At 36.1% G+C, this 24,993-nt stretch overlaps 1 protein-coding gene across 9 annotated transcripts in view; it reads left to right on the forward strand.

Moving 5' to 3' along the window:
• The window catches only part of FRYL (FRY like transcription coactivator), a 229,751-nt gene that overhangs the window by 97,372 nt on the left and 107,386 nt on the right, over nucleotides 1-24,993 (forward strand). For 8 of the 9 annotated variants that reach the window (XM_079153910.1, XM_079153909.1, XM_079153913.1 and 5 more), the window contains 4 exons: nucleotides 4,335-4,534; nucleotides 14,005-14,058; nucleotides 16,402-16,541; nucleotides 17,402-17,498. In XM_079153910.1, the coding sequence (XP_079010036.1) occupies nucleotides 4,415-4,534; nucleotides 14,005-14,058; nucleotides 16,402-16,541; nucleotides 17,402-17,498 (411 nt within the window). In that variant the 5' untranslated portion in view covers nucleotides 4,335-4,414. Of the gene's footprint in view, nucleotides 1-4,334; nucleotides 4,535-14,004; nucleotides 14,059-16,401; nucleotides 16,542-17,401; nucleotides 17,499-24,993 lie in introns of those variants that run through there. The other variant, XM_079153917.1, reaches the window with a different exon arrangement.

A 24,993-nucleotide genomic window follows, 5' to 3' on the forward strand; every position in this document is an offset into this window, starting at 1 on the left:
ATCTCTTAAAATTGTCTTTTGCAGAGCTGAAGGTTTTATTTTAGTAAATTCCAACTTACTCATTTTTTTCTTTCATGGCCCTTGGGTTTTGTTGTTTATGTAAAAAGTTTACCACCAAATTCAGAATCACCTAGATTTTTTCCTACCTTCTATGAGTTTTATAGTTTTTGCATTTTACGTTTGAATATATGATCTATTTTCAGTGAATTTTTGTGGAAGGTGAAAGTTGTATGTCTAGATTCTTTTATTTGATTTTGTTTTCTATGTGTGTGGAAGTCTAGTTGTTTCAGTACCATCTGTTGAAAAGTCATTCTTCGTTGAACTGCCTTTGCTCCTTTGTCAAAGATCAGTTGACTCTATTTGTGTGGGTTTATTTTATGGGCTGTCTGTTCTGTTCCATTGATCTGTTTGTCTCTTCTTTTGCCAACAGTACAATGTCTTAATTACTGTGGCTTTATAATTAGTCTTAAAGTCAGGCGGCGTGAGTCCTATGACTTTATTCTCCTCCATCAATATTGTGTTGGCTATTCTGGGTCATTTTCCTTTCCATATAAACATTTTTGGCTTTTGTTCTTATTCTAAGGCCGTTTACCTTACACCTTTTTTTTTATACGTGTCATCGAAATTTGTATTGTTAGGCCATGCAAGTAATAATTGTTATAACAAGCAATTTGTATGGCACTTTATTGCATTTCTGTATTGATTGTATAAATTTATGCATAAATATTTGCATATAATATGTGTATACACACACACGTGTGTGTGTTTCTTGTGACTACTATGTGCTGGTTTTTATCCCTCAAAACCTCTTCTTGGGAGTAAGGGAGCGAGAGGCAGCTTTCACAGACTCCACCAAGGTTTTTAAAAATCATATCAGCTTGTAGAGATCCTAAAACACCCTACTTGTTGAGAATCTCATGCATTTTGAAGGATGTTACTGTTTGGAATGTTGTGCGTAATAACGTAATAGAGGCAGAAAGAAGGGAAAAAAACCTGAAATCCATTGCGATAATGACCCCAAGCATATCATTTTAAGGATTATGTTGCTTCTTACTTGTCTCTTCTTGACCAAATTTAAATTTTATATTGTAAAAACACAGGATTTCTATGAACATGAGATAATTGTTTTATTAAATGTCAAATAAGCACAGTGCTATATATAGAGAGTAAGCCATCTAAAAATATTAATAGTTAATTTTTAGTTACACTTGATGTAAGACAAATAGAAATTTTGAAATTTTAAACCTTTAGGTCTCACTTTATTCCTATTATTAGTAGTTAGAGTTAATAGATTTATATTCTAAGAAGCTTGATTATAATGTTAGGTTTTTACTATTTGTAATTTAAAGCCTGAATTGTGTTCTTAAGAACCATATTTTCATATTTATGTCTTATTCCCTCATAAGCTGACAGAATTTTCAGAATTATATAATAACATGCAGAGAAATACTACTATTTAACATTATAAATATTCAATTCAAGCAGTTGAGTGTCATCAAGTTGATGTTGTTATGTGGAAACTTGCTTTCTCCTTCCTGCTTAGAGTGGGCATCCTGAATATTAGCAGAATGTGAAGAAAATTCACATATACTTACCCAAGATGAATGATATAATGAGATGCAAATTGGAGGGAAAAACTTTGGTAGAAGAAGGACATCATCTAATTCTTATTTGATTTTAGAAAATTAGTGAACTTAAAGGCTTTTGTGTTTGTTGGCCTCCATTATTTTTATTTTTAATTAATTAAGTAACTAATTAATTATTTTTTTGTAGCTTGTTTGTTCATAATTTTTATCGTGTTTTCCGTTGAAGGGTATTGGCCTTTTTCATTAGAGCTTTGTGGTTGGAGGTAAACGTGGTTAACTGTGTTTATTATATTCTGCAAATGTTTTCCTGCCTTCTAATTTTATTTTGGTTTTGTATGCATCCTCATTGTCTTTTTCGGTTAACACTGTACTTTGAACACTTTCCCATGCTATTCAGTATTTTTTTTGAACCATCACTTCAGATGTTTACAGAATGTTCTGTTAATTAGGTTATAAAAATAATTATAGTCCTGTGTTCCTGAGATTAGATTGTTTTATGACCTGAAATTTTAATCAACTAATCTGTTCATTGTTACTTTCTTATAGTAATAAATATTACAAGTAAACATTTATTAAACACCCACCAAGAAATATAATTGAATTAGATCACTTTATCTTATTTGATTAGCACATTTGTTTTTCATAAAATTTTGGGTTTTCAAATTTGAAATATTTTTGTCTGGGAAGGTTACACAAAGTTTTTCCTAAAACTTTTGGTTCTGTTTGTCAAATTTCTTAAAGTATACAGTTAATACCTAGGAGTATTTGCTTATGTATAATTTTTAAGGAAGTAGAAGACAATAAAGGAGAGGTTTGGGGATGTCATTTTTAATATTCTTAATGACCCAAAATAATTTTTTAAAAAAATTTTAAGGGCCGCTTTTTTTTCCACAATGACATTTGTTAACAGATTCCCTCTTTAATAATACACAATGTTGGACCATGACACAGAATAGACAAACAGGTCATTGTTTGAAATAATGTGCACTGTGTTTGAATGACTGTGAATTCTTGTTTTGCATTGTTTTTATTATACAATTTTCATTCTAGAATACAATACATAATGTATTTTAACTTGGTCTGATACAAAGATACTTATTTTTAGCTACAATATTAACAGTTGGCAGTAATTTTTAGACTTTCTACAGGTCTTTGTATTTTCACATATTATGTTTGGTGGTGATTGTGTTCTGCTCCCTTTTCAAGGATGGGGTTACTTATAGGGCATACTTAAGTGGAAAAAAACAGTCACTGAAGATCAGGTTGAAGTAGAGAAGTACAAACATGAATTTCCATGAACATAGGTGTGCTTAATCCAAAGGGGTCATATAAGCTAAAGCAAGAAGATGGAGGAGTCAGTATACCAGGCTGGAGGAGGGAAGTGATTGGATAAATTATAGACTGGTAGGCTACCCCAGCAGTCAAGAAAATAGAAAGGCGAAGCCATCAGCAATGTGTGCTCTTAGTCCACTAGCCCTGGTGCTACTTCCTGTTTTCCAGACACCACATCAATCCCCATCTGAGTACACAGCACCACCACCCTTTGAGCAAGTAAAATAAGGATCCTTCGAGTCATTAACTCTTTTCCCTCACTTCCATCTTTAATGCACTAACACATGACAAGTCTGAGATTCTTTTCATTCTGTCCTAGGCCATCACCATCTTATTAGGCCAAGCCATGATCATCTCTCTTGGATTTTTATATGGCACCCCCAAATGTGTGTTTGCCCTCTTCAAACTATCCTCCACAGGTACCAGGGAGATCTTTATAGAAGTCATATCCTGTCCCTCTCCATGTTAATGTTTTACACTTTCCCACTGAATTTTAAGTTCATTTAAAAATAAAATCTTATACACACACACACACACACACACGCACACACACTTTTTTTTTGTACTGGGAATTGAACTCAGGTACACTTAACCACTGAGCCACATCCCCAGCCCTCTTTTAGTTTTTATTTTGAGACAGGGCCTCGCTAAGTTGCTGAGGGTGGCTTTGAACTTGGAATCCTCCTGCCTCAGACTCTAGAGTCACTGAGATTACAGGCGTGTGCTCCTGTGCTTGGCAAGATCTAATTCCTTTACAGAGCCCTGCAGGGTCCTCTGACTAGCATCCTGACTAATGATTCTGACCTCCTCTCACATCCCCCTCCACCCTGCTTCCTCTCGTATCTTTTTGCCTCTCAAGCAAGCATATCCAGTCTTGTACTTGTGTTTCTGGTGCTTTGGCTAAGTGCCTCTTTTCCATCTTTGGGCCTACGTTCACATGTAGCTTCTTCAGTGAGGCCTTCTAGAGCATGCTTTCCAAAGTTATTCCCTAATACCATTCATATTTCAATTACTCATATCTATTTTATTTCCTTTGTTATACTTGATTACCTGATGAGAATCCATCCATTCATTCAGTAACTATTTATTATGCACTTAGTATATGCCAGGCATTGTTGTAGGTACCTGGGATTCATCCATGGACAAAAACTCAAAAGAGAATCCCTACTTTTATTGGTACTCACATTAACGTGGAAAGAGAAACAGTACATAGTAAACATGATACATTACTACGTTGAAGATACCTTAGGCAATCTGTTAGAAGGTAGCAAGTGTGATAGAGAAAAATGGAGCATGCTAATGGAGATTGGGGATCTGGAGGGGTGAGGAACAGGATGCATATTAAGTAATGTGGTTGTGGAAGGCCTCATTGAGCTGATGATTAATGTAGGGTTCTTTGGTTTCTTTTACTTGTAGCTTCAGCACCAGTCAGCAAAGTGAATAAGTACTGTGCTTCTTCCAACTTTCATTCCACTTGGGGAAGAAAGAATCTCATCATGTCAAACATTACAATTGACCCGGATGTCAAGCCTGGTGAATATGTCATCAAGAGCCTATTTGCAGAATTTGCTGTTCAAGCTGAAAAGAAAATTGAAGTTGTAATGGCTGAACCCTTGGTGAGTAGAGCTGACCTATAAATCTGAAAATTTTTCTTGACTTTTGCATTAACCATTATAATACAAAATTTCTGAAGCAAATAATATACTGGAAAAAAATGTTTAAGTAATGGAGTGGCGATCCAGAAAGCTCCAATGATTTTAGAATCCATTTTGATAAATTACCACAAATCTCAAAGAAACAAAAATGACGAGTGGGAATTATGAAGCCAGATAAAAACATAACAGCAAATAAAGGAACTCTAGGATATTCTACAAGTTCTTGTGACTAAGAATGTGACTAAGCCAAACTTATAATAAACCAGTCATCATATTTTTATGCTTACAGTACACAAGGCATACCTAGGGAATGTGAGGGACTCTGTGATAATGGTCTATGGTAAGGAGGAAGGAAATATTTTGTTCAGATTCTGAACAGTACTACTATGATAGGTGACATATGGTTAGAAAATAAGAGCAGAGAGTGAGGGCAGACTAGCTAGTGTATACAATTCAGTTTGGAATGAAAAGATTTTTGAACTAAGGCATAAACAGAAGTAGTTACAGAAGAAAATGAGAGAAATGACAAGTAGAATCAATAGAACTTGACAAGTAATCAAATAGGAGTTGACAAGTAATTAAATAAGAGTGACATTTTAAGTGAAATTTGACAGTTAAAGATGCTTTGCAGTTATTAGTAAAGATGGAATGCATTTCCTTGGGTAAAGCACATGGGAATATTCTTAGGTTTGAAAAGAGGAGTAAGGTAACCTTTCAATTAGATGCATTGAACTTGATTCACTGGAGCTCTAACAATGTGAAATTAGTTGATTGGTGGTTGGAAATTCTTCTTCAGAACTCACAGAGGTAGAGACTAGAAATTACAGATTTCATCATTATCTCTATCAAAGCCAAAAGAGTGGGTGCTGATATCAAGGGAAATAGACTATAGAATAGAAATATCAGCCAAATATTACAGGGTGGCCTAGTGCAATGAAAGAGGCAATTGGATTTGGAAGTAAAGTAGTCTGATCACTAAGAGAACAGGCTGAACTTAAGGATACACCTTTGCTCATGGAACTTTGAAAATACAGGTGGTAGTTTAGGTTACTCTGGGTTTAAAGGGAGTGGGTATATGGTGTGCCAGCATCACAGTACAGGCTAGAAGCGGGTTCATGGTAATGGAGGTAAAGATGGAGGACATACGAGCTGAAACTGTGTTATTCGTCACACAAGTGGAGGGCTTGTTGCTGTCTGAAGTCCAAAGCCATTAAGTGGCCAAGTGGAAGTTAGGTGTACTAATACAAGCTGTGTGCTTCCTCAGAGGAAGGAATAGAGGAGAGGCGATGACCTAAGGAGAGAGGGAAGGTGAAAGAAGTGTTTTTAAATGCTCTTAATATTCTTAGTGTAGAAGGACTTAAAATTACTGATTGTGTTTCTTTCTGAGACTTAAGTAGAAGAAACTACTCTGAAGAAAGCATTTATGAAGTAATGTGTTCTGAGATTTAATACATAATAATAGGTTAAAAAATCATCAGCCAAATGTATATTTCAAAACTGTGGACATCATATTCAATTTAAATCATCCCATGATTGCTTTCTGCATAACAAATTAATGATTATCTTTATACCAATCTATGTATTTTTACGGTTTGTGCATAGTATAAAGTTCTGGTTTAGAAATTAGGATTACAAAAGCTTGCAGACATGAATTCATGATGATAAGTTTTAATTACATATGTGCTTAATCTACAAAATGTTGATTTTCTCTTTCAATTGTCTCTGAATTGTGATAAATTGCTACACTACTTTATTTAAACAATGAGAAAGGAACCACTTTTTTGAAAAATACATTAAAAACTAATGGGAAATTTCAACAATACATAAAAGTAGAGATTTATAGCCTAAGAAATGCCCAATACCCATCACCCTGCTTTAGCAATTTTCAACTTGCACAGTGCATTTTAAAATCACTGCCAATTTTATAAAATATTTGATAGCAGTGCCATGTGGCATGGTCCTAAGAGTTCTCAAATATTATATATTCCTAAAGGAATTTTTAATTTCCAAATGTAAAGGTCTTGAGCATGAAAGTATTAAAGGAAAATATGGCTGAGCTTACCCAATGTGACAGTGTCTATAAAATGGCAATTTAAAGCCCTTTCTTTCCCTTCCAGTGCCCTGTCAGGGTCTGGTTCAGGCTGGGGCTCTGCCAGGTGAGGGCACTGCGTGCAGGGGCTTCTAGCCAGTCATGAAGTAGTCTGTCACTGTGTCGGTTTCTTTTTCACTCACTGGGCTTTTCTTTGTCTACAACACAAACACCGCTTTCCACTTCTGGTGACTCACTTGTCATTGCTGTGGAATAGGTTCTAGCATCCTTAGGTCATCTCAGGTGCTCCAATGTCTTGTCTGAGTCAGGGTGATGAGTCTTCTGTCTTGACATGCTATGATACTTAAAATATCTTCTATATGTTCTTTTGTCCTGGTGTCTGTTTTTATTATTTTCCCAATCAAAAATGTTTTTAACTCCTGTTTTTTAAAACTCTACTCATCCTTCCAAACTTCCCATTTGTTCCCTCCAACACAGTTCTCCTACCTCAAACCAAATAAATCTGTTTTACCTATTACATCTGTAAAGTATAAATATTATGCATCTGTAATTACCAAATAGCAATTTGAACTTACTATGTCTTTGTGTGTTCATACAGATCTTGACTGTGGGGTCTTATGGTTAATTGCTTACCTTGTGTTCTAGTCAACTTTTTTAAACCACTGTGACCAAAGACCTGACAAGAACAATTTTAGAGGAGGAAAAGATTATTTGGTTCACCGTTTTAGTGGTCTCAGTTCATAGATGGCTGACTCCATAGCTCTGGGCCCTAGATGAAGCAGAACAGCCCAAGGGTATAGTGGAGGAAAGCAGCTCAGGACATGGCCACTAGGAAGCAGAGGGAGCTGTGCTCACCAGGGGCAAACTATAAACCTGGAAGACATGTCTCCAGTGACCCACTTCCTCCAGCCACACCCTATCTGCCTATAGTTACCATCTAGTTAATCCATATTAGTGGATTAAGCTGTTGATTAGGTTATACCTCTTGTAATCTAATCATTTCACCTTTGAAGGAATGTTCTTGCATTATCTCACACATGAGCTTTTGGGGGGTGCCTCTTATCTAAATCATAGCACCTGTCTGTCTCCTTTGATATGAGTTGCCTGATGTCAGGAACCAGGTGGCCTATCTGTATCTATAACACTACCCATGGTGGTAGGGTCTTGGAAAAGTTGTTTGGTAGGGGTTTGTGTTTTAAGTTGAATTTAGCATTAAGTAATATTGCTCTGATATGTGCCCCTTGTTCTTCTAATTAAACAGGATGCATTATTCTAACAGAGCTTCTTAAACTTCCTTCAGAATAGTCCAATGCAGATTATATTTTATTTATTCATTAAACATAATTTCAGAGATACCAGCTATGTACTCTTAAGATGATATTATAAACTGGTGGTGAATAGTGGTGCAGATTCCACAGAGCATCAGCGTTTCTACCCGCTCGCCTCCCATAGAAGAGTCATCCTTGCTTACTCTTGCTGACATACCAGGAAACTCCCCAGATCCTCATCCTGTCTTACAGAACCTTACCCATTACACTTAGGTGTAAGTCATTCCTTCTCATCTAGGTTAGAGCTCTGCCAGCTCTGTTTTCGTTTATCTCCAGGTCTGGGTAGGTTGGCAATCCAGAGCATCAAGATAATGAAGATACATTTAATGTAATATTGCAACAGTTTATATTATAGCTTCAAATGCTTTTGTGATTTCATTTATTTTAAAATGTATTTTCTACTCTGAGGCAATAAATAACTGTGCATGACTGAGTTCTCAAACTTTACAGAGTCACTTTAAAGAAAACAGCATAAGGATGCTGGCAAGAGTCATGGTCTGTTGGGACAGTAGGTTATGGAATCATCTGGAAGCACAAATGTCAGTGGCTTTTGTTGAAAGAACTTAATCTGCCACTATCATTTTTTTCATTCCCAAGTTAGAAACCGTAATTTAAAAAAAGGAGGTTAAGGAGGCTAGAAGAGTTGAAGATTAGCTGAGCTTGATTTTTAGTCATGATTTCATTTTCATTTTAGGAGGAAGAGTCAGGAAGGGCAATCATTGACTGAAAATGTAGCTTGCAAACTGTGCAATCCAGTACGTTAGGTTTCTTTCTTCCTTTTTGAAAGGAGATGGATCAGTCTTGGGTAATGAGCCAGGCATAACCAAGCGCACATGTTTATCTTTTAGATTGCCAGTGACTAGAAGATAGAAAAAAAAGTTTTAACCATACATCCCCTGATTTGGACCTTATGTATGTGGTTTAAGCCCAGCACTTTAAAAACTCTGCAGTTTCCATTGTTTTTTGAAGAATATTGAATAATATTGCATATATATGTATAAATATGTATATATGTGTGTAATATATATATTTAAAAGTGTTTTTTTTTCTGTCTGATCTTTTTTGCTCCAAACTACATTTTATTATTAGTTTTGTTTCCCCCTCTCGTGTTTATTTTACATGTTTATTTTAACATGTTATGTTTTAAGAATGGGGCACTAAACAGTTGATTGAAAACCCATTGTACGTGGAAGAGCCTTTTGTCTGTGGTCTTTGATATGTAATCATCTGGACTATCAATGTCAGATCTTTTTCTTGGGTCTAATCAGGGTGCTCCAGAGGTTCTTGCAGGACCCTGACTGGGAGAGATTGCCTTTGGCTGCTAGTGTAAATGGGGAACCAGAAGCAGAAGATTAGTGGGGTTTTGATATTTGTTATACAAAATTTTACTTGACCTCCATCTTTGGTATGATACCTCGCCTTCATCTGTCACATCCCCTAGTCAGCATGTCTCTATCTTGCCCTTTCCAAAGAAAGGCCGTTCCTCTGTGGGCAAGGGAAGAGTTGGTTACCTTGCTAAGCAGGTAGAAGGGAAAGAAGGAAGAGTCTTAATCTTTCTTATACAATCTTTTAAAAACAGTCTTTTAATGAACTCTCTTATTTTTATCTTTACTTTAGCTGTCCTTTCAGAGTACCCAGGTTTTCTAATTCCTGAGCTTCCTGGGAGTCACAAAGCATCCCCTGGGCTGTGTTCTCTTCACTCCCTGAAGGGCGTGGAAGGCTTGCTTCCCTGTGGTGGTGTTCCAGTATCATTTTCTTCTTGGTCATCTCAAGTCTTAGTCCCCATTCCACCTTCCCATCCTAAGTCTGTCTAAGATAGCATATATTCCCTTTGCTCTCGCATTGGACTCTCAGCCCCACAAGGGCAGGGAGTTTTCCATCTTGCGCAGGGCTGGATCTTCAGAACTGAACAGTGCCTGGCATACTGTACACGCACTCAGTCAATAATTTGGGTGAGTGACTGCTACCTGCATGAGCAGGCCTCTGACCTTCCCTCGTGCCTACTCAAGAATCCCCACTGTCCTGTGGCTTTTTACCTCATCTCCCATTCTCTTTGTCCTTTTAACTCCTGTGAGAGTGATTTTGTTATCGTCTTAGCAGAGATTTAGGAGAGAATGTTGGCTGTGTGTGTGTTCAGTCTCTCATCTTTAATTGGAAATTTTTGACATATTTCGGGTTTACTGTTATCATGCCATCAAAATCTTTTCAGTAAATTCTCCATCTTTCCTCAGGAGGGTCTTGGTGCTGTTAGTAATCTGCACATATATAGAAGTTGTAGAATCAAATTAGAGCATAAAGAATTATGGATCTTAGAATCATTATTAATTTTTATATTATGAAAAGTAGAAATAGTTTTAAAGGTTATGTAATAAAAATGTCTCTTCTGCTATGAATCAAGCTGAACACTGTCAACAGTTTTTAGTCTGCAGTTTGTTCATGTCTATTATTTATCCATCTCTGTAGCACCTGCCACCTTTAAAAGAAACACACACAAATGTATGGGTGATATATATATATATATATTTTTTTCTATACCTAAATGTTTTTTCCTTATATTGGTGGTGATTCTATATTAGCCATATAAATTTGTCTCATTTTTGCTTTTAACTTTTCTTTTCCTTCCTTTCCTCCCTCCCTCCCTCCCCCTCTCTCTTTGTTGTTTCATAATACTGGGGATTGAACCCAGAGCCTCACCCATGCTAGGCAAATACTGTGCCACTGAGCTACATGCTCAGCCCTGTCTCATTCTTTCCAACAGTTGAATATTTCAATAAGTGAAAGTACCATGACTTTTTTTTTTTTTTTTTTTTTTTTTAATTTAGCCAGTCTATTGACTAACTAGAAGTTCTGGAAGTACCCCAATTTGGGGCTATTATGAAAAAATTGCTACCATTAACAATTTTGTACAAAGTATTGACATTTACATATGTATGAATATAGATACTAATTCATTTAATTTTTAGCTATTTGTGATAGTGGATTGCTTAGGCTATAAACATTTTTGAAAGGCTTATCTTTTTAAAATACTCACATATTGAAAGACAGTACAATGGTCCACCCTGTGATTTCAGTTACTGAAGGTCAACTGTGATCCAAAGAGATTAAATGGAAAATTTAAGAAATAATTCATAAATTTTATGTAGCTGTTATTATGATATATTGTTATAATTGTTCTCTTTTTATTATTAGTCTTCTACTGTGCCAAATATATACATTAATCTTTGTAATAGGAAAAAATATAGTGTATATACTATAGTATAAACTTAGTCTATACATAGTACATGTGTATATGTATAAATATAGCATATTTAGTGGTTGGTACTCTCCATGGTTAAAGGCATCCACCTGGGGTCTTGGAACTCATCCCTCACAGATAAGAGGGGATTATTGTTTATCTGTCTGAGCAAAGTCCTTGGTTAGTAATTTATATTTAATGCAGTACATTTATTTCATGCTTTTGTATTGATAATGTGAGTGTCCTTTTATATTCAAAAATCATTTCTGACTTATTAATTATGGTAAAAACAGTTCAACTGCTTTAGTTGGATGTCAACTCTTCAGAAAGCTTTGAGGAATTGTGGGTTTGTTGAGAAATTTAAAAAATGTTAAATATAAGGCAACTGTGTGTTTCTAAAAAGATTATCATTCTCTTTTATTCTTCTGTTTGGCCACTAATGTTTTTTCGATTCGATCCCCTTTCACTGTGATAATTGATACATCAACTAGGTTGGAGAGAAACCCCTTCCTGTGTCTCCCAGCCCCTTCTTGGGTATCCAGCACACATTATGATATTAAAGTTCCTTTAAAAACTCATTATTTTTCAAACCTTTAGACATTTTTATTTGCTTTTTTGTTTGAAATGGAGTCTTGCTGTGTCACCCAGACTGGCAAATTAAAGTGCCATGGATTCTGGTGTTTTTCTGACCCCATTTAAATTAGGTAGAAACCTGATTCTCTGACAGATTGGGAATTTTTATATTTCAGTGACAAATACATTTGTGATTTAAAAAAAAATAAACGATGGTCAAAAATGAGGCGATTTGAATACTACTACTTAGGGAAACTTCATAAATTTATATATTTCTAAATTCAGTTGGCCCTCTGCTGATTGGATGGTATCCTTCCATGTTAGGTAAAGGCTATTCTTCCTTCCTCAATTCTACTGATTAAAGTGCAGGTCTCCTCTGGGAGCAGCCTCACAGGCAGACCTAGAAATAATGTTCTAAGAGCTCTGGAGATCTGTTCGTCCAGCCTAGTTGACACCTAAAAACTAACCATCTCAGGTAGATATATCATCAGATGGTAATCTCAGAGCATGCTAATTTTTTTTTATTGACATCACTTCCCTAGTTTGTTTTTATATATTGGTATGGTTATTCAGTTAATGTCTGTCTTTATTTATCTGTTTTTTGTGGTGCTGGGGATGGGTCCCAGGACCTCACACATGCTAGGTGTGTACTCTACCACCCAGCCATGTTCCTGGACGCCGTCTTTCCTTCTAAAGCTAATGGCAGGCCGACTCTGTTGCTTTGCTTACCATTATATCCCCAACATGTAGAAATGCTTAGTTCTTAAAAATCAGGGCATATCATATAAATATTGTACACAGTAGAAATGAAGCAAGACAGAATGGAAGAGAAAATCACAGTTCTTTGTGTGTTAAAGCATATAATTCACAAAATGTAGACACAGCTGTCACAACCCCCACCCAGGAGAGAAATATCATATAGCATTTTTATTAATTAACTGGTTAACAAACTTCTAAAATACACCTTTTACCTTACATTTTAGGTTGTCAAATTTTTTAAAAATATTGAACTAGCAAAGTCAAGTTTTTATGTACCAATGACATGATTCTAAATATGTAAAATTAACATTGGAAATTCATATACATTAACAAAAACAGTTATGGCATCTTAACAGATTTATTTTAGTCTTTGTAGACTAATTAGAAAATTACTGAGTTAGAAAAAGACCAATCATGAAGTTCAAAAAAGCAAAAGTGAAAATTAATTTTTTTTAAAAAGTCTCATTTAATGAACTAGAAAAGCAGTAGGAATATTGGCAAATAAATTCAAGATAAGGTTATTTTTGAAATTGATATAACAGTTATATCACATATCTAATATCAAATTAGGAATGATGAAGAAGCTGGGCAAGTAGCCTCAGAGGTACAGTGCTTACCTAGCATGTGAAAGGCCCTGGATTCCATCCCCAGCACTGCAGAAAAAGTACAAAACCAACTGTAAAAGGCATGTGTACAGCACAGAGTCCGTACTTGGTACATGACAGACTGGTCTTAGTTTACTTTCATTGTTCCAAAAAATTGTAAAGATTCAAGGCTTATGGTGTTCCTGATTGTCACTGAAACCAGGAAGTTATAAATTAAGAATCATCTTGGCAGCAGGTGTACATCTAAATAATATAATAATGAGGGGAAATTTCAAGGAAGCAAACTACTTTTCTAAAGTGTGGTTCCAGGTAGTCTACCAGCTAGTTTTTCATAGTTTCTAGGAGTGGTTCATTCCATTTTTCCTTAAATTATTATAATGAATAGAAAAACATGGAACCCCTGCCCCATTTTCCCCCCTTAAAACTGGTGTATTGCTGATAACAGCATTAGATAGTCACTGGCCTTTTCAGATGAGAAAGCTGAGGCACAGAGACCCTAAGACCTTTCACCCCCTTGGTGGTGAAGGCTGCTGCTCGGTGAATATGGTGAATGAATTGATGAACACCTGCTGAGGCTTTTGAACTTGGAAGGACCTATGTTGAACTTCAGCTTATCATCTAAGAATTGCTGAACTTGAATTTGTCACAAAAAGTAATCATGTGACAACAGCCACTCTCTCTAGTGTGACTGCGAGCCACCTTCATGGGAGTGTCTGATTCTTCGTCCTGTGATCAGAGGCGGGTGAGGCTCCCCTTCCTCTAAAATAGCCTGATTACAAATGAAATAAAACAGAACCAGGTTGCTCATCTGAAGTGTCTATCACATGGAAGATTTCTGGTATTTTTCATTTATACTTTTTAATTTATTTTTTTAATTGTAGGAGAAGCTGTTGTCCAGATCTCTTCAGAGGGGTGAAGACCTGCAGTTTGACCAGGTGTGTCGATTTTAGAGGATACTCTTTCCTGGAAGGAAGACATCTTTCCTAGTGGTCTGGTCTGAATAAGAAGTTCCTTTATTATTTTAGTGACCCTGTATCTCCTTATACATTAGATTCTTCTGGAATTGGTAGATTTATTGTTATTTAACACAGAATAAGTCATGAACTTTATTGGTTTCACTTCACTTAGCATTAAACTTTTTACTTTTCATTGTTAATCTCTTTAATGTTCCCTTTGAAATTTTTTCTCAGAAAGTTTCTGATTACACTCCTCACTCTTAGGTGCCAATTCTGTGTTTTTTACATAATAATATTTTACATTGTAACCGTTCTGGAGTGTTCAGAACCTGTATGTAGGTTACCAGCATTTAAAAACTCATGTGATATTGCTCTACTGTTAATTCTTCTTCTTGAGATTAAATGTTCCTTAAGTGCTGTTTTATTATAATTAGTTTATTACATGTTGATTACTTGGAATAACCAAAATAATCTGGATTAGCTATCTGTTGCCATTTAGTATTCCTGGACCACTTTACTCAAAATAATATATCTAAGAAATAGAAGTCAATGTCCATATTAGACTGGTTAGGGTTTTTTGGTAGAGAGTTACTAAAATACTGTGTTCTTGGATCTCACTCCAGTTGTGCTGAATCAGAATCACCAAGAGTGCTGTATTTACAATACTGCACCTGTATTTGTAGGGGCTCTGTAGGGGTCAGCTCTCTGAGGCATACACTTAATAAGAAGACACTGATGGACAAAGAAACCATTAATAGGGAGATAAGTCCTTTGTTAAAATAAGATCGACTAAGGCAGTGTTTTTCAAATCTTATACTACTGTAGAAGTTATTTAGATTATTCACACCCTGAATCTACCTCATTAATCAATGTATACTTAATTTGTAATCCCATTAAATATCAGTTTAAGGAAATTTTAAATTTGTTGTATGATATTTAAAAATGGAATGATCATGTCTCATAGCTTGTCTTTATTCCTCATAGTAAAATCCTATGTGTGATGTATTTTTAGTATATAGTTATAGAATCAAATAATGTTATATTGTCCCTTCCTTAGATATTAAAACATATTTCCTTTGAGCCATACTATTTATCTTTAATAAAATGTAAAAGATTTTAAAACATGGCTAAATGGAATCTTTTTTTCTTCAATTACCTATATTAGAAACTATTTACCTGTCAAATTATGGTTAATTTATAATAAAAGATGATAGAAGACAGGATGGAAATAATAAAAAAGAATATCCTATAGAATCAGATAACATACTGCCTTCTTTTCTGTTTTCCCCATGGAGTATATTTTGGCATTGTATGCCGAATAATGAAATGTTTAACATATAGAGACATCTTCATTAATGGGCTCTTCCTATAATCACAGATCTGAAAGAGACCTTGAACATTTCTGCAGCCCATATTTTTATTTTTCAAATGAGTCAGCAAAGTGAAGCACGTTTGACTGCCTGCTGATTTTAAAATAATAATTATATGAGCAGTGAGTTGAATCAGATGCAGAAATTCTTATGAAGAGAGAAAGTTTTGCTTGGGGTGATCAAGACAATGAGTGACTGGTCCAGGCAGGTTGGGTCAGGTTGGGTTTATTAATGAAAGGAATTTATGATGTTCACCTAGAGCTCAGGCATTTTCAAGGCTACCTGCAATTCAGTAACAGTTGTTCATCACACTACACTTACCATTTTTTCTTTCTTTTTCTTTTTGTGGGACTTGAACCCATGCCTCCTGCATGCTAGGCAAGCACTCTGCCTCTGTGCGGCACCCCTCCACCTAGGGCACTTACCTTTATGCTGACCACTTATATGTTATCAGCTTTGTAAGCTTGTTTCCAACAGGCTTCTAACATGTGGACTTGGGGATATCAGAGTGATTCTAATTCTCTCTTCTGTTTCAAAGTAATACATAGAAAATAGGAGTCTTCTCCTCAGTGGTAACAGTGCAGTCCTCTTGTTCCAGCATGTCTGCGTGCATGTAGTGGCAACCTTTTAGAGTCTTGTTCACATAAACACAAGGGAATTTGCCAGGGCAGAAAGAAATAGTAGGGTCTCTTCACCTTGTTCCTAACATTTCTCCTAGACTTATCTGTGTATATAATCAGGGATGTTACCGATGGGCTTGTTTTTACATGGGTGTGTGGCAGATGGTGGCAGGAAAGGTTGAAAGTCACTGTGCCAACTGAATAAAGTTTAATAGTGGGTGAAACTTAGTGGACTCTTTTTTTTTTTTTTTTTTTTAGAACAGAAATAATTGCTAATAGATTTAGGAGTGTGATTTGCTCAATGCTGAATCCAATTATGTTTTGTGTTTCAGTTGATAAGCTCTATGAGCTCAGTAGCAGAGCACTGTCTCCCTTCCTTACTTCGCACCTTGTTTGACTGGTATAGACGCCAGAATGGAACTGAAGATGAGTCTTATGAGTATAGGCCTCGATCTAGCACAAAATCTAAGGGGTAAGTGGTGAATTTTCCACTGTTTTGCCTGGTACCAAAACACTTTCAACGAAGAAAAGTATAGGGTTGTTATAAGATTGTTATTGTTTGGTTTCTAAGCAAAGAGCACGAATTATTTTTGTTATGAAGGTGGTAGGAAGGAGAAAGGAGGGTTCTTGCTTCAATTGCAAAGTAAGAGCAGGTCCCATCATTGGAGTAAGGAGTGCCATGCCAGTAGTTGAGTAAGGAATCTTAATCATCATAAAAGTTAAGAAACCATTCAGAGAAGGTCCATTGGTTTTGGAAGGGAAACAATTGTGATACACAAAGAATCAGAAACTGACTTATCACACCAAGACTCTCTTGTTGCTTAGGTGCTAGAACTTGTCTTCTCCACCTTCAGATCTCCCACTGAGATCTTGGGTTACATATAACATCTGCTGTGCTCAGGTGATTGTCCATGGTTTAGGGCATTGAACTTGGAAGTTTTCAGGTTAGATTTGTGAGGTTACTTTAACATATTTTCATCTAGAAAATCTGTTACTTTTGTTTCACTTCTTAATAAAAAAAATCACCATCAAATATGGCACAATGGTAGCAGGTTTTCTAAATGAAGTTTAAAGGACTTTTCTTTCTCTTACTAATACTTCAAGATTGTTTGATTTTTGATAGATATAATAGTGATATGTTTCAACACCCAATGCATAAAAAGAAAGAACATATCATGCACAGATTATGTTATTAAAAAAAATACTTCTACTAGCAATTACTGTACCACACTGCACATAGTGGGAACACAGTAAGCAACATGAACTATTGGCCAAGAGCTATTTTAACACTCAGTGTCTTAATGTAGTACTAATTTTGGGTTCTTGTTTCAGGGATGAACAGCAACGTGAAAGAGATTACCTTCTGGAAAGGCGGGACTTAGCAGTAGATTTCATTTTTTGTTTAGTTTTAGTTGAAGTTCTAAAGCAGGTGAGCTCCTCTGTGTCTGCAAAGTCCGTATTTCTCATTCTTACCACGTCTTTGTGTTTGTTTCCTTATTTAGGATGTTATGTCTAACGTTCTGGCCCACATAAACCAAATCCCTTTAGCTTAATTATATGTCTTTGAATTCCCTGGGGCTTTCGGCCCCGTACCTATCTCTACTTTCTGTCCTTTTTACCTTCGTATACCATCCAGGACATGAAATTTTGTTAGCAAGATGGAGCTGAGTGGAAATTATGTTAAATATGGGCTTTAGCTGTAACTGTAGTCTACTTGTTGTTAAGTTACTACAGGTCCTTTTTATTTCCACTTGATTTCTCTTCCTGAACCCTCTCACTTGCATTCCAACCTGGAATAATTGAGCAATTATAGTTCAGAAAAGGGGGTGACTTCATAAAGTAAGACTGAATTGTCAAGTGCATGTGGTTTCAGACAAGAATACCTCAGAGTAAAGTTCATTCAGTGAACATTAGAATACCTGTGTGCACCAACATTGTTTTAGGATCGAACCTGTGAACTTACTTCTGAATGAGATAGTGAAGATATAAATACATGATGTCAGGTATCATTTTATATTTCCTATTCAAAATCAGTACAAGTTTACTTGTAAATATGTGTACTGATTTTGAGTTTTGTTTTAAAGTTTACAGTCTCTAAAAGAGTTATGTATCATTCAAGAATGATCCGTGTATTTCCAGCCCTGAACATTGTATGGTTTAGAAAAAAGTTAGATAACTAAAAAAACAAAACTCATATTTTGCATACAATATGTTCAGATAAGGAGATTTTATTATTATGTAAAATGGAATATTGGACAATATAGCAAATGTCAAATATAAAAGCTAATTGATAGTCTGTTTTTTATATAGTCAATATGCTAATCAGATCATATAATCATTTCTACTTTGATTTTGTTTTTACAATGTATGTGAAAAGACAGGTATTTGGTACTTTGAAATCTGAAAATAATAATATCTTAAGTATAAAAAAGAGATACACGAATTAATCCAAGGTAAAAATCTCTTTAATTTGTACCTTCTATAAAGGTGTTTTAGTAGATGTAGGAAACGAATTTCCTCTGTTCCTTGTGATGAGAAGTTAGATTTGATTTCAGTGATCTTTCAGTGTAGCTGGGGTGCTAAGACCCTGAGACTGAAATAACTAGGGTGGGAGGACTGGTGACCAGGAGAGGATTTGACTGCTGCTCCTTGTGGTCGATCCCTAGCATCTCTTGTGAGCTAAATGTAGGTCATGTGAATGTTTGGGTAGCAGCCACATACAATTTTTTGCTTAGTTAAATAGTATAGGGTTCTCCTTCCAGTCTGAGAAATTGCAGACTCCCGACCCAGACATCAGGCCCTCTGAGTTCCAGCTCCACAGTGCTTTTCTATTTGATTTCTCATGACATTCTCCTAGCAGTCAGTCTCTCTTCTCATCAGGAACTTGTGCCTAATTACAGTGGCTTCTGAGCTTCAAATCACAGGCAACATGTAGAGGTGTTTTCTTCTTTCCCTTTCCTCCTCCTTGTCCACTCCCCTCACTATGCCCTTTGTAATCCTCATCCTCTTCTAGAATAAGCCAGAAAGCTTTTCTTTTTCTTTTTTATTAGATGCTGATAGACCTTTATTTTATTCATTTATTTATATGTGATGCTGAGAATTGAACTCAGTGCCTCACACAAGCCAGGCAAGCGCTCTACCACTGAGTCACAGTCCCAGCCCCCAGATAACTTTTCTTTTTTTTTTTTCCCCAGATAACTTTTCTAATAGGAAAAAATATCAGGGTCTTAAGAACATTTTGTTTCAGCAGGCTAGTTTTTTCAAGCGAACTGCACAAAATCACTTCTGAATGATGGTTTCCATGGACTCAAAGCATGAAACACAAATACAGCAACTCTGATAGCAATCTTCGTCTTTGGCTCTGTCACCATATTGTTCAAACCAGCAGTACCCTTTCCAGTTACCCTTTCCTCTCTTTTCCACTATCTTCATACCTTGATTCAAATGTACCTCTCAAAGAAAAAAAGGTATCACTGAAAACATAGGTAGAATTTATTTCTCAAAAATCATATATAAAGACTCCCTCACCCTAGTAAAAGGCAAGTCCTTTTCCTTTTTCCAAAATTAATAAAACTAGAAAATGAAGTAAAAATCAATAGAACTTTCTAAAATATCATGGCAAACTAACCCAGTTTTCTTCTGTCAAAATGCTGTAGGGTTTACTAGATCAACTTACAATGTACTCTATCTTAAACTTAATAAGGTTTGTATTTTTTTATGTGTTGCTGGTGATTAAACCCAAGGCCTCCTGTACACTAGGCAGGTACTCTACCAGTGAGCTACAGTGCCAGCTCGGACTCTTAATTACTTTTCTTCTGCATAGTATACCCATATGAAAATGTGACTTTGTTTTATTTTGATAAGGCAGATAGTTCCCAGGGTATTGAAGTATTGATAAATGATGGTTTCAGTATTGTATTTCTTTCTTGTAGGTAGTTCTTGATCTGATAGAGTCTAAGTAATCCATTCCTTGGATAACCTGTTATGTCTTCAGTAATGCCCATATGTTCAGAACTTAATTGTGCAAAATGTGCTCTATATCTGTAATGCCAACTGATCATTATTTTGAATGCTGGGAGCAGACTATGGTAAGAATTAAGATGCCAACAGTCTCTCTTCCTTGCTGTGAACCTTTAGCCAAGTTATTATCCACTTACTCCTTCCTCCTCTATAAAAAAGAATGATCATGGTATCATTTTTATAGAATTATAAGAACTTAATATGATAACCCTGATACATGGAAAGTGCCCAATAAATATTATATCTTATTTGCATTTTACAGATGAAGAAATGTTTTTAGTTGTAGTGATTTTCTAAAGATCATAAAATAGTTCATTTTTTTACTCCTATTATTTTCTCTTTATTAATACAAATTTAAAAAGTCTTATTAGTAAAATTAGTGATATGAAATTAGATCACAATAGGCAGTATCTTTTAAAATTAAAGTGTTAATTGTAAGTTAGATAAAAGAATAGTTTATTTAAGTACAATGAATTTTAATATTGTGATTCATCACAGGAACAAAATTCACTTAAAATGATAGAAAATTTATTGTTTCATAAAAGAATAATTTTAGGGTAATGGCTGACCACAATTTCAGGCTTTAGAATATGATTAAAGCATGTTTAAACAGAAATATAGCATTTTGAAAGTTCAAGGCTATTTTCTTCTTATGTTGAATTTTAATGATAAATGTATTCTTTGAAATAAACAAAAAGGTTGGGAAACCTAGCTTTTGAGCCACTTTGAGGTCTTGGCTATGTTTAACCAGTACCATTGTTACAGATCAGAAGGTAATGATGTCTTCTATGTCTTTGGAGTAGATCCTTACCTTTTGCAGATTTAACAAGAGTGTTTAAGATATTGGTGAGCTGCCCTGCAGGCCCAGGACAGGGTGTGATTTGTCATTCTACTGAGATGTGAATTCATTCAGTGTCCTTTTTGTTGAGACCTGGACATTTGGCTAATGAATGAGTCTTGCTGACTCCCAGCATCCCTGTCTTAACCTGATTTTGTTGTGTTTTACTTTCCTGTCATGACAAGAGTATTAAATTTTGGGAAGTATAGCAGAAATAGCCTCAGAACAAACCTTGAGTATTCTCTAATGTCCACTAAATACACCCTCCCTGATAATTCAAGGAGAATTGAAGCTGCTGCTTCTGAAATCACACCATTCACAAGATGTGAAAAAGTCTTGATGCTAAAGGTGGAAATACTAGTCCAAGAAGTCATAATTTTTTCTTTCTGAACTGAAATGAGATTCTTTCCTGTTTTTTTTTTTTTTTTTAATTCAGTATGAAATGTTTTTTATCACTATTGAAAATAAGGGGAGAAATAGAGACTTCAGGAATATCTATGCCAACTGATAATGTCCATTCTGTGAGTAAAGTTTCAGAGGTTGTGCATTTTTTCTTCCAAAAATATAGATATAGTTCTTCTTTCATTTCTGTTTCTCTGCCATTCTTTTCTAGTAACAATTTAAGATAAAAAATTTTCTTTGCTCTTTTGTTTTATTTTTTAAACTGTGTTTTTCTATGTCAAAAATTGGGGTGTACAGAGTATTCTAGAGAAATAACAACCTCAGAAATTCATTTCCCACATCCATAGAGGGCAAATATCTACCTTTAAGGCTGTTGTGATATAAATAATGTATATAAAAAGGTGAAGTTTCTGACACACAGCCATGTGAAAAATGCTGATGGTGGTAATAGTAGGGTCATAATAAAGAGCACACTGCATGACCAAATGTTGTTCCTGGCTGTCACTGTTAGACTTCAGGTGTAGCTCAGTGATCCCCAGCACCACAAAAAAAAAAAAAAAAAAGGAGGGGAGGGAGGTAGGGAGAGAGGGTGGGAGGGAGGGAAGAAGGAAGGAAGGTAGGAAAGAAGGAGGGAGGGAGGGAGGGAGAGAGGGTGGGAGGGAGGGAAGAAGGAAGGAAGGTAGGAAAGAAGGAGGGAGGGAGGGAGGGAAAAATGTGTGTGTGTACATGTACACGTATGTACTTGGGAAGAAGTCATACATTTAAGTTACCTTGGTGTGTCCTAAGAGCATACCAAAACATCCCTATGAGGGAATTAATATGGTAAACCACAGCACAGTAAATGAGGTACAAAAAAGTAAATCACATGAAATGTAGATTTCATGTTGCCTTATTTTAAGGTCACTAAAATGTCTAAGGCTAACTTAACATGAATTTCAGAATAAATCCTAGGAGTCAGGCTGCTCGCTCATTTCTTTTCTTTTCTTTTCTTTTCTTTTCTTTTCTTTTCTTTCTTTTTCTTAAATCTTTGTTCAGTTTTTATTTAGACTGTCTTTTTATTTGTTCTAATTACTTATACATGATAGTAGAATGTGCTTTGACACATCATACAAAAATGGAGTATGATTTCTCAATGCTCTGGTTTTACATGATGTAGAATCACACCGGTCATGTAGTCATATATGTACATAGGGGCATAATGTCAGACTCATCTTGTTTTTATTTTTTAAATCACACAGTTTAGGTCATTTATTTTCCTTCTACAACAGTTTTCTATAAAAACAAAAGCAAAAAAACGACAATCTTGGTGAGTAAAGGGAGGGGAGGGCATGGGGGTAGGAGGATAGTGGAATGAGCAGCACCTTTTCCTGGATTGCCACCCCAAAATCATTTCCATCTTCAATCTTTGGGATCAGGTGCTGGATCCAAGTGATCACCAGAATACATTTCTCTTTGAGAGTCCAAACTTCTGGCTTAACTAGAGCAAGCAGGTCCAGGACCATCTCATTCCCAGGGAGAAAGCCACACTTGGGGACTCTTTCTTCTCCTGCTTATCTGTTTCCATTCATCATCCTTGGGTGGGGGGTCTGGGATGGGGATGTCCTGGGGTGCCCAGAGGGAGGTCAGGTCAGCCACATTGAGGGAGTCCTCGTGGAAAAGCCGACTCAGGTATATGATTTTCTGTGGTAAGAATCTGTAGAGGAATTCCTCAGCCTCCTGGAAAAGATTTTGTCTGAAGACATCCATCTGTTTTCAGGCCTTCCCACTCAGGTGCACCCCACAAGGCTTGGCCATACTGCTCCAGTTGCTAGATCTCGGTTCACTAGCCCCCTACCTTGTCTTTTTTTTTTTTTTTTTTTTTTTTTTTTTTTTTTTTTATACGTATTTTTAGGCGTTGATCAACCTTTATTTTAGTCATTTATTTATGTGTGGTGCTGAGAATCAAACCCAGTGCCTCATACATGCTAGGCAAGTGCTCCACCACTGAGCCACAACCCCAGCTAGATTATCTTTTTAATATTGATTTGTAGCTACTAGAAGAAATCATAGGGTCTGAACTGTAACAAATAGGGACAGGCAATGACTTCCTCAGCACTTCATTTTTTGAGACAGGGTCTTACTAAGTAGCTGAGTCTGGACTCAAACTCACAAACCTCTTTCCTCAGCCTCCTGAGTCACTGGGATAACAGGCCAGCACCACCATCCTGGGCTTAGGCTGCTCCTTCAAATGCATTCTCTTCCTGGCTCAAGTTTGACTTTGCCACTAGGTGAAGTGGTGGAGTAATGGCATGGCTGACCGAAACTGAGAGGACCAGTGATTCTAGTACTCTCTTGTTACCCTGGATCTTATTTTGTTTGTCCAATCCAAGAAAATCAGGCTAGGCGAATATAAGCCTTATACCATCTGCCTTCCTGCCTCCATGGGTTTTGATTCCTACCATCCTCCCACCTGGCCTGGCCTTCAGTGTTTCCTTCCCTCATTCCCTTCACCTATCTAAATTTCCAAAGGGTAAGAATTTTGGCCTGGTCACTTTTAGAGAAAGTTGGAAAGGGATAACAGGACAAGGAGTAATGTCCTATTGTAATGCACCAGAATTTGCATTCTTCCAGGGCCATTAAGTATGGGGATTTAAGCTACTGTCTACATTTTAGAGGAGGTAGAAACTTTCTCAGGTTATATAGCTAGTAAAAAGAAAAACTGTGGTTTTACTAATTCCAAAATCATTGTCTTTCTCCACTACTATCATTAGAATGAAGAAAATGTGTTTTTGTTTATTCTATAAAGTTTCATCGTAGTTTATTTACAATAAAGTGGATAACTTGGTGTGACTGTAAGGGAACTCTTTGGGGATGCTTTTAAGTTTGCTCTTAATATGAGCTATATCATGTGATCTAAAAGAGGTACCAGGTAACAACTAAAAGATTTTCATGTCTTTGCTTCATTGACCAGCTGGCATTCTGAAATTTCTACATCACTAAGATATGATTGTAATACTTTATAATGATGGGATGCATCTGCCTATAAAAGATTCAAAAACTTCTTGTAATTTTGAGATCAGTCATAAAAGTCCTCATTAAATAACCCTAATTGCTAGGGAAATTCTGGGATTAGTTTAGCTTACCAATGTGATACAAAAATTAAATGATTTTTCCAGAGTCTCCACAATTGACTGTGTAGAATAAATTCAGATTTTGACCCATTATTACCATGAGATTTTAAACACTCACCTTCTACTTATTGATGAACACACCTCCTTTCTTTCCTGAGTCATCAGGATACTTTACAAAGGTTTTCTGAGACCAGGAAGGTGGGGTCTGTGCTATAGCTGCTTCCTCACTCAGCCCTCTGATCGGTGGTTAGGGACGTACCTCAGAGTGCATTTTCTTCACATTGTATTCCAGGTCTAGGCCTTCGGGACAGTCTCAGTTTCCAGGAAATGTGAGACGAATGCTCTTTCTGATCCCCTTCTGGTCAGCAATAAATACTGAGCCATTTAGCCAAGACAAGGGCATACTCTTTGCTCATGGAGTAAAATCACATCAGCTGCTGCTCCCTTACTTGACAGTGATGTAGAAGTGGCGCCCGTGTTCCCCTCAGTGATGTATCAAGTTGGTCACCTTCTCGTTGAGATAATAAACGTAAATGAATAGTTATTTCTTGAAT

Source organism: Sciurus vulgaris (assembly GCF_902686455.1).
Source record: "Sciurus vulgaris genome assembly, chromosome: 9".
Taxonomy (NCBI): domain Eukaryota; kingdom Metazoa; phylum Chordata; class Mammalia; order Rodentia; family Sciuridae; genus Sciurus; species Sciurus vulgaris.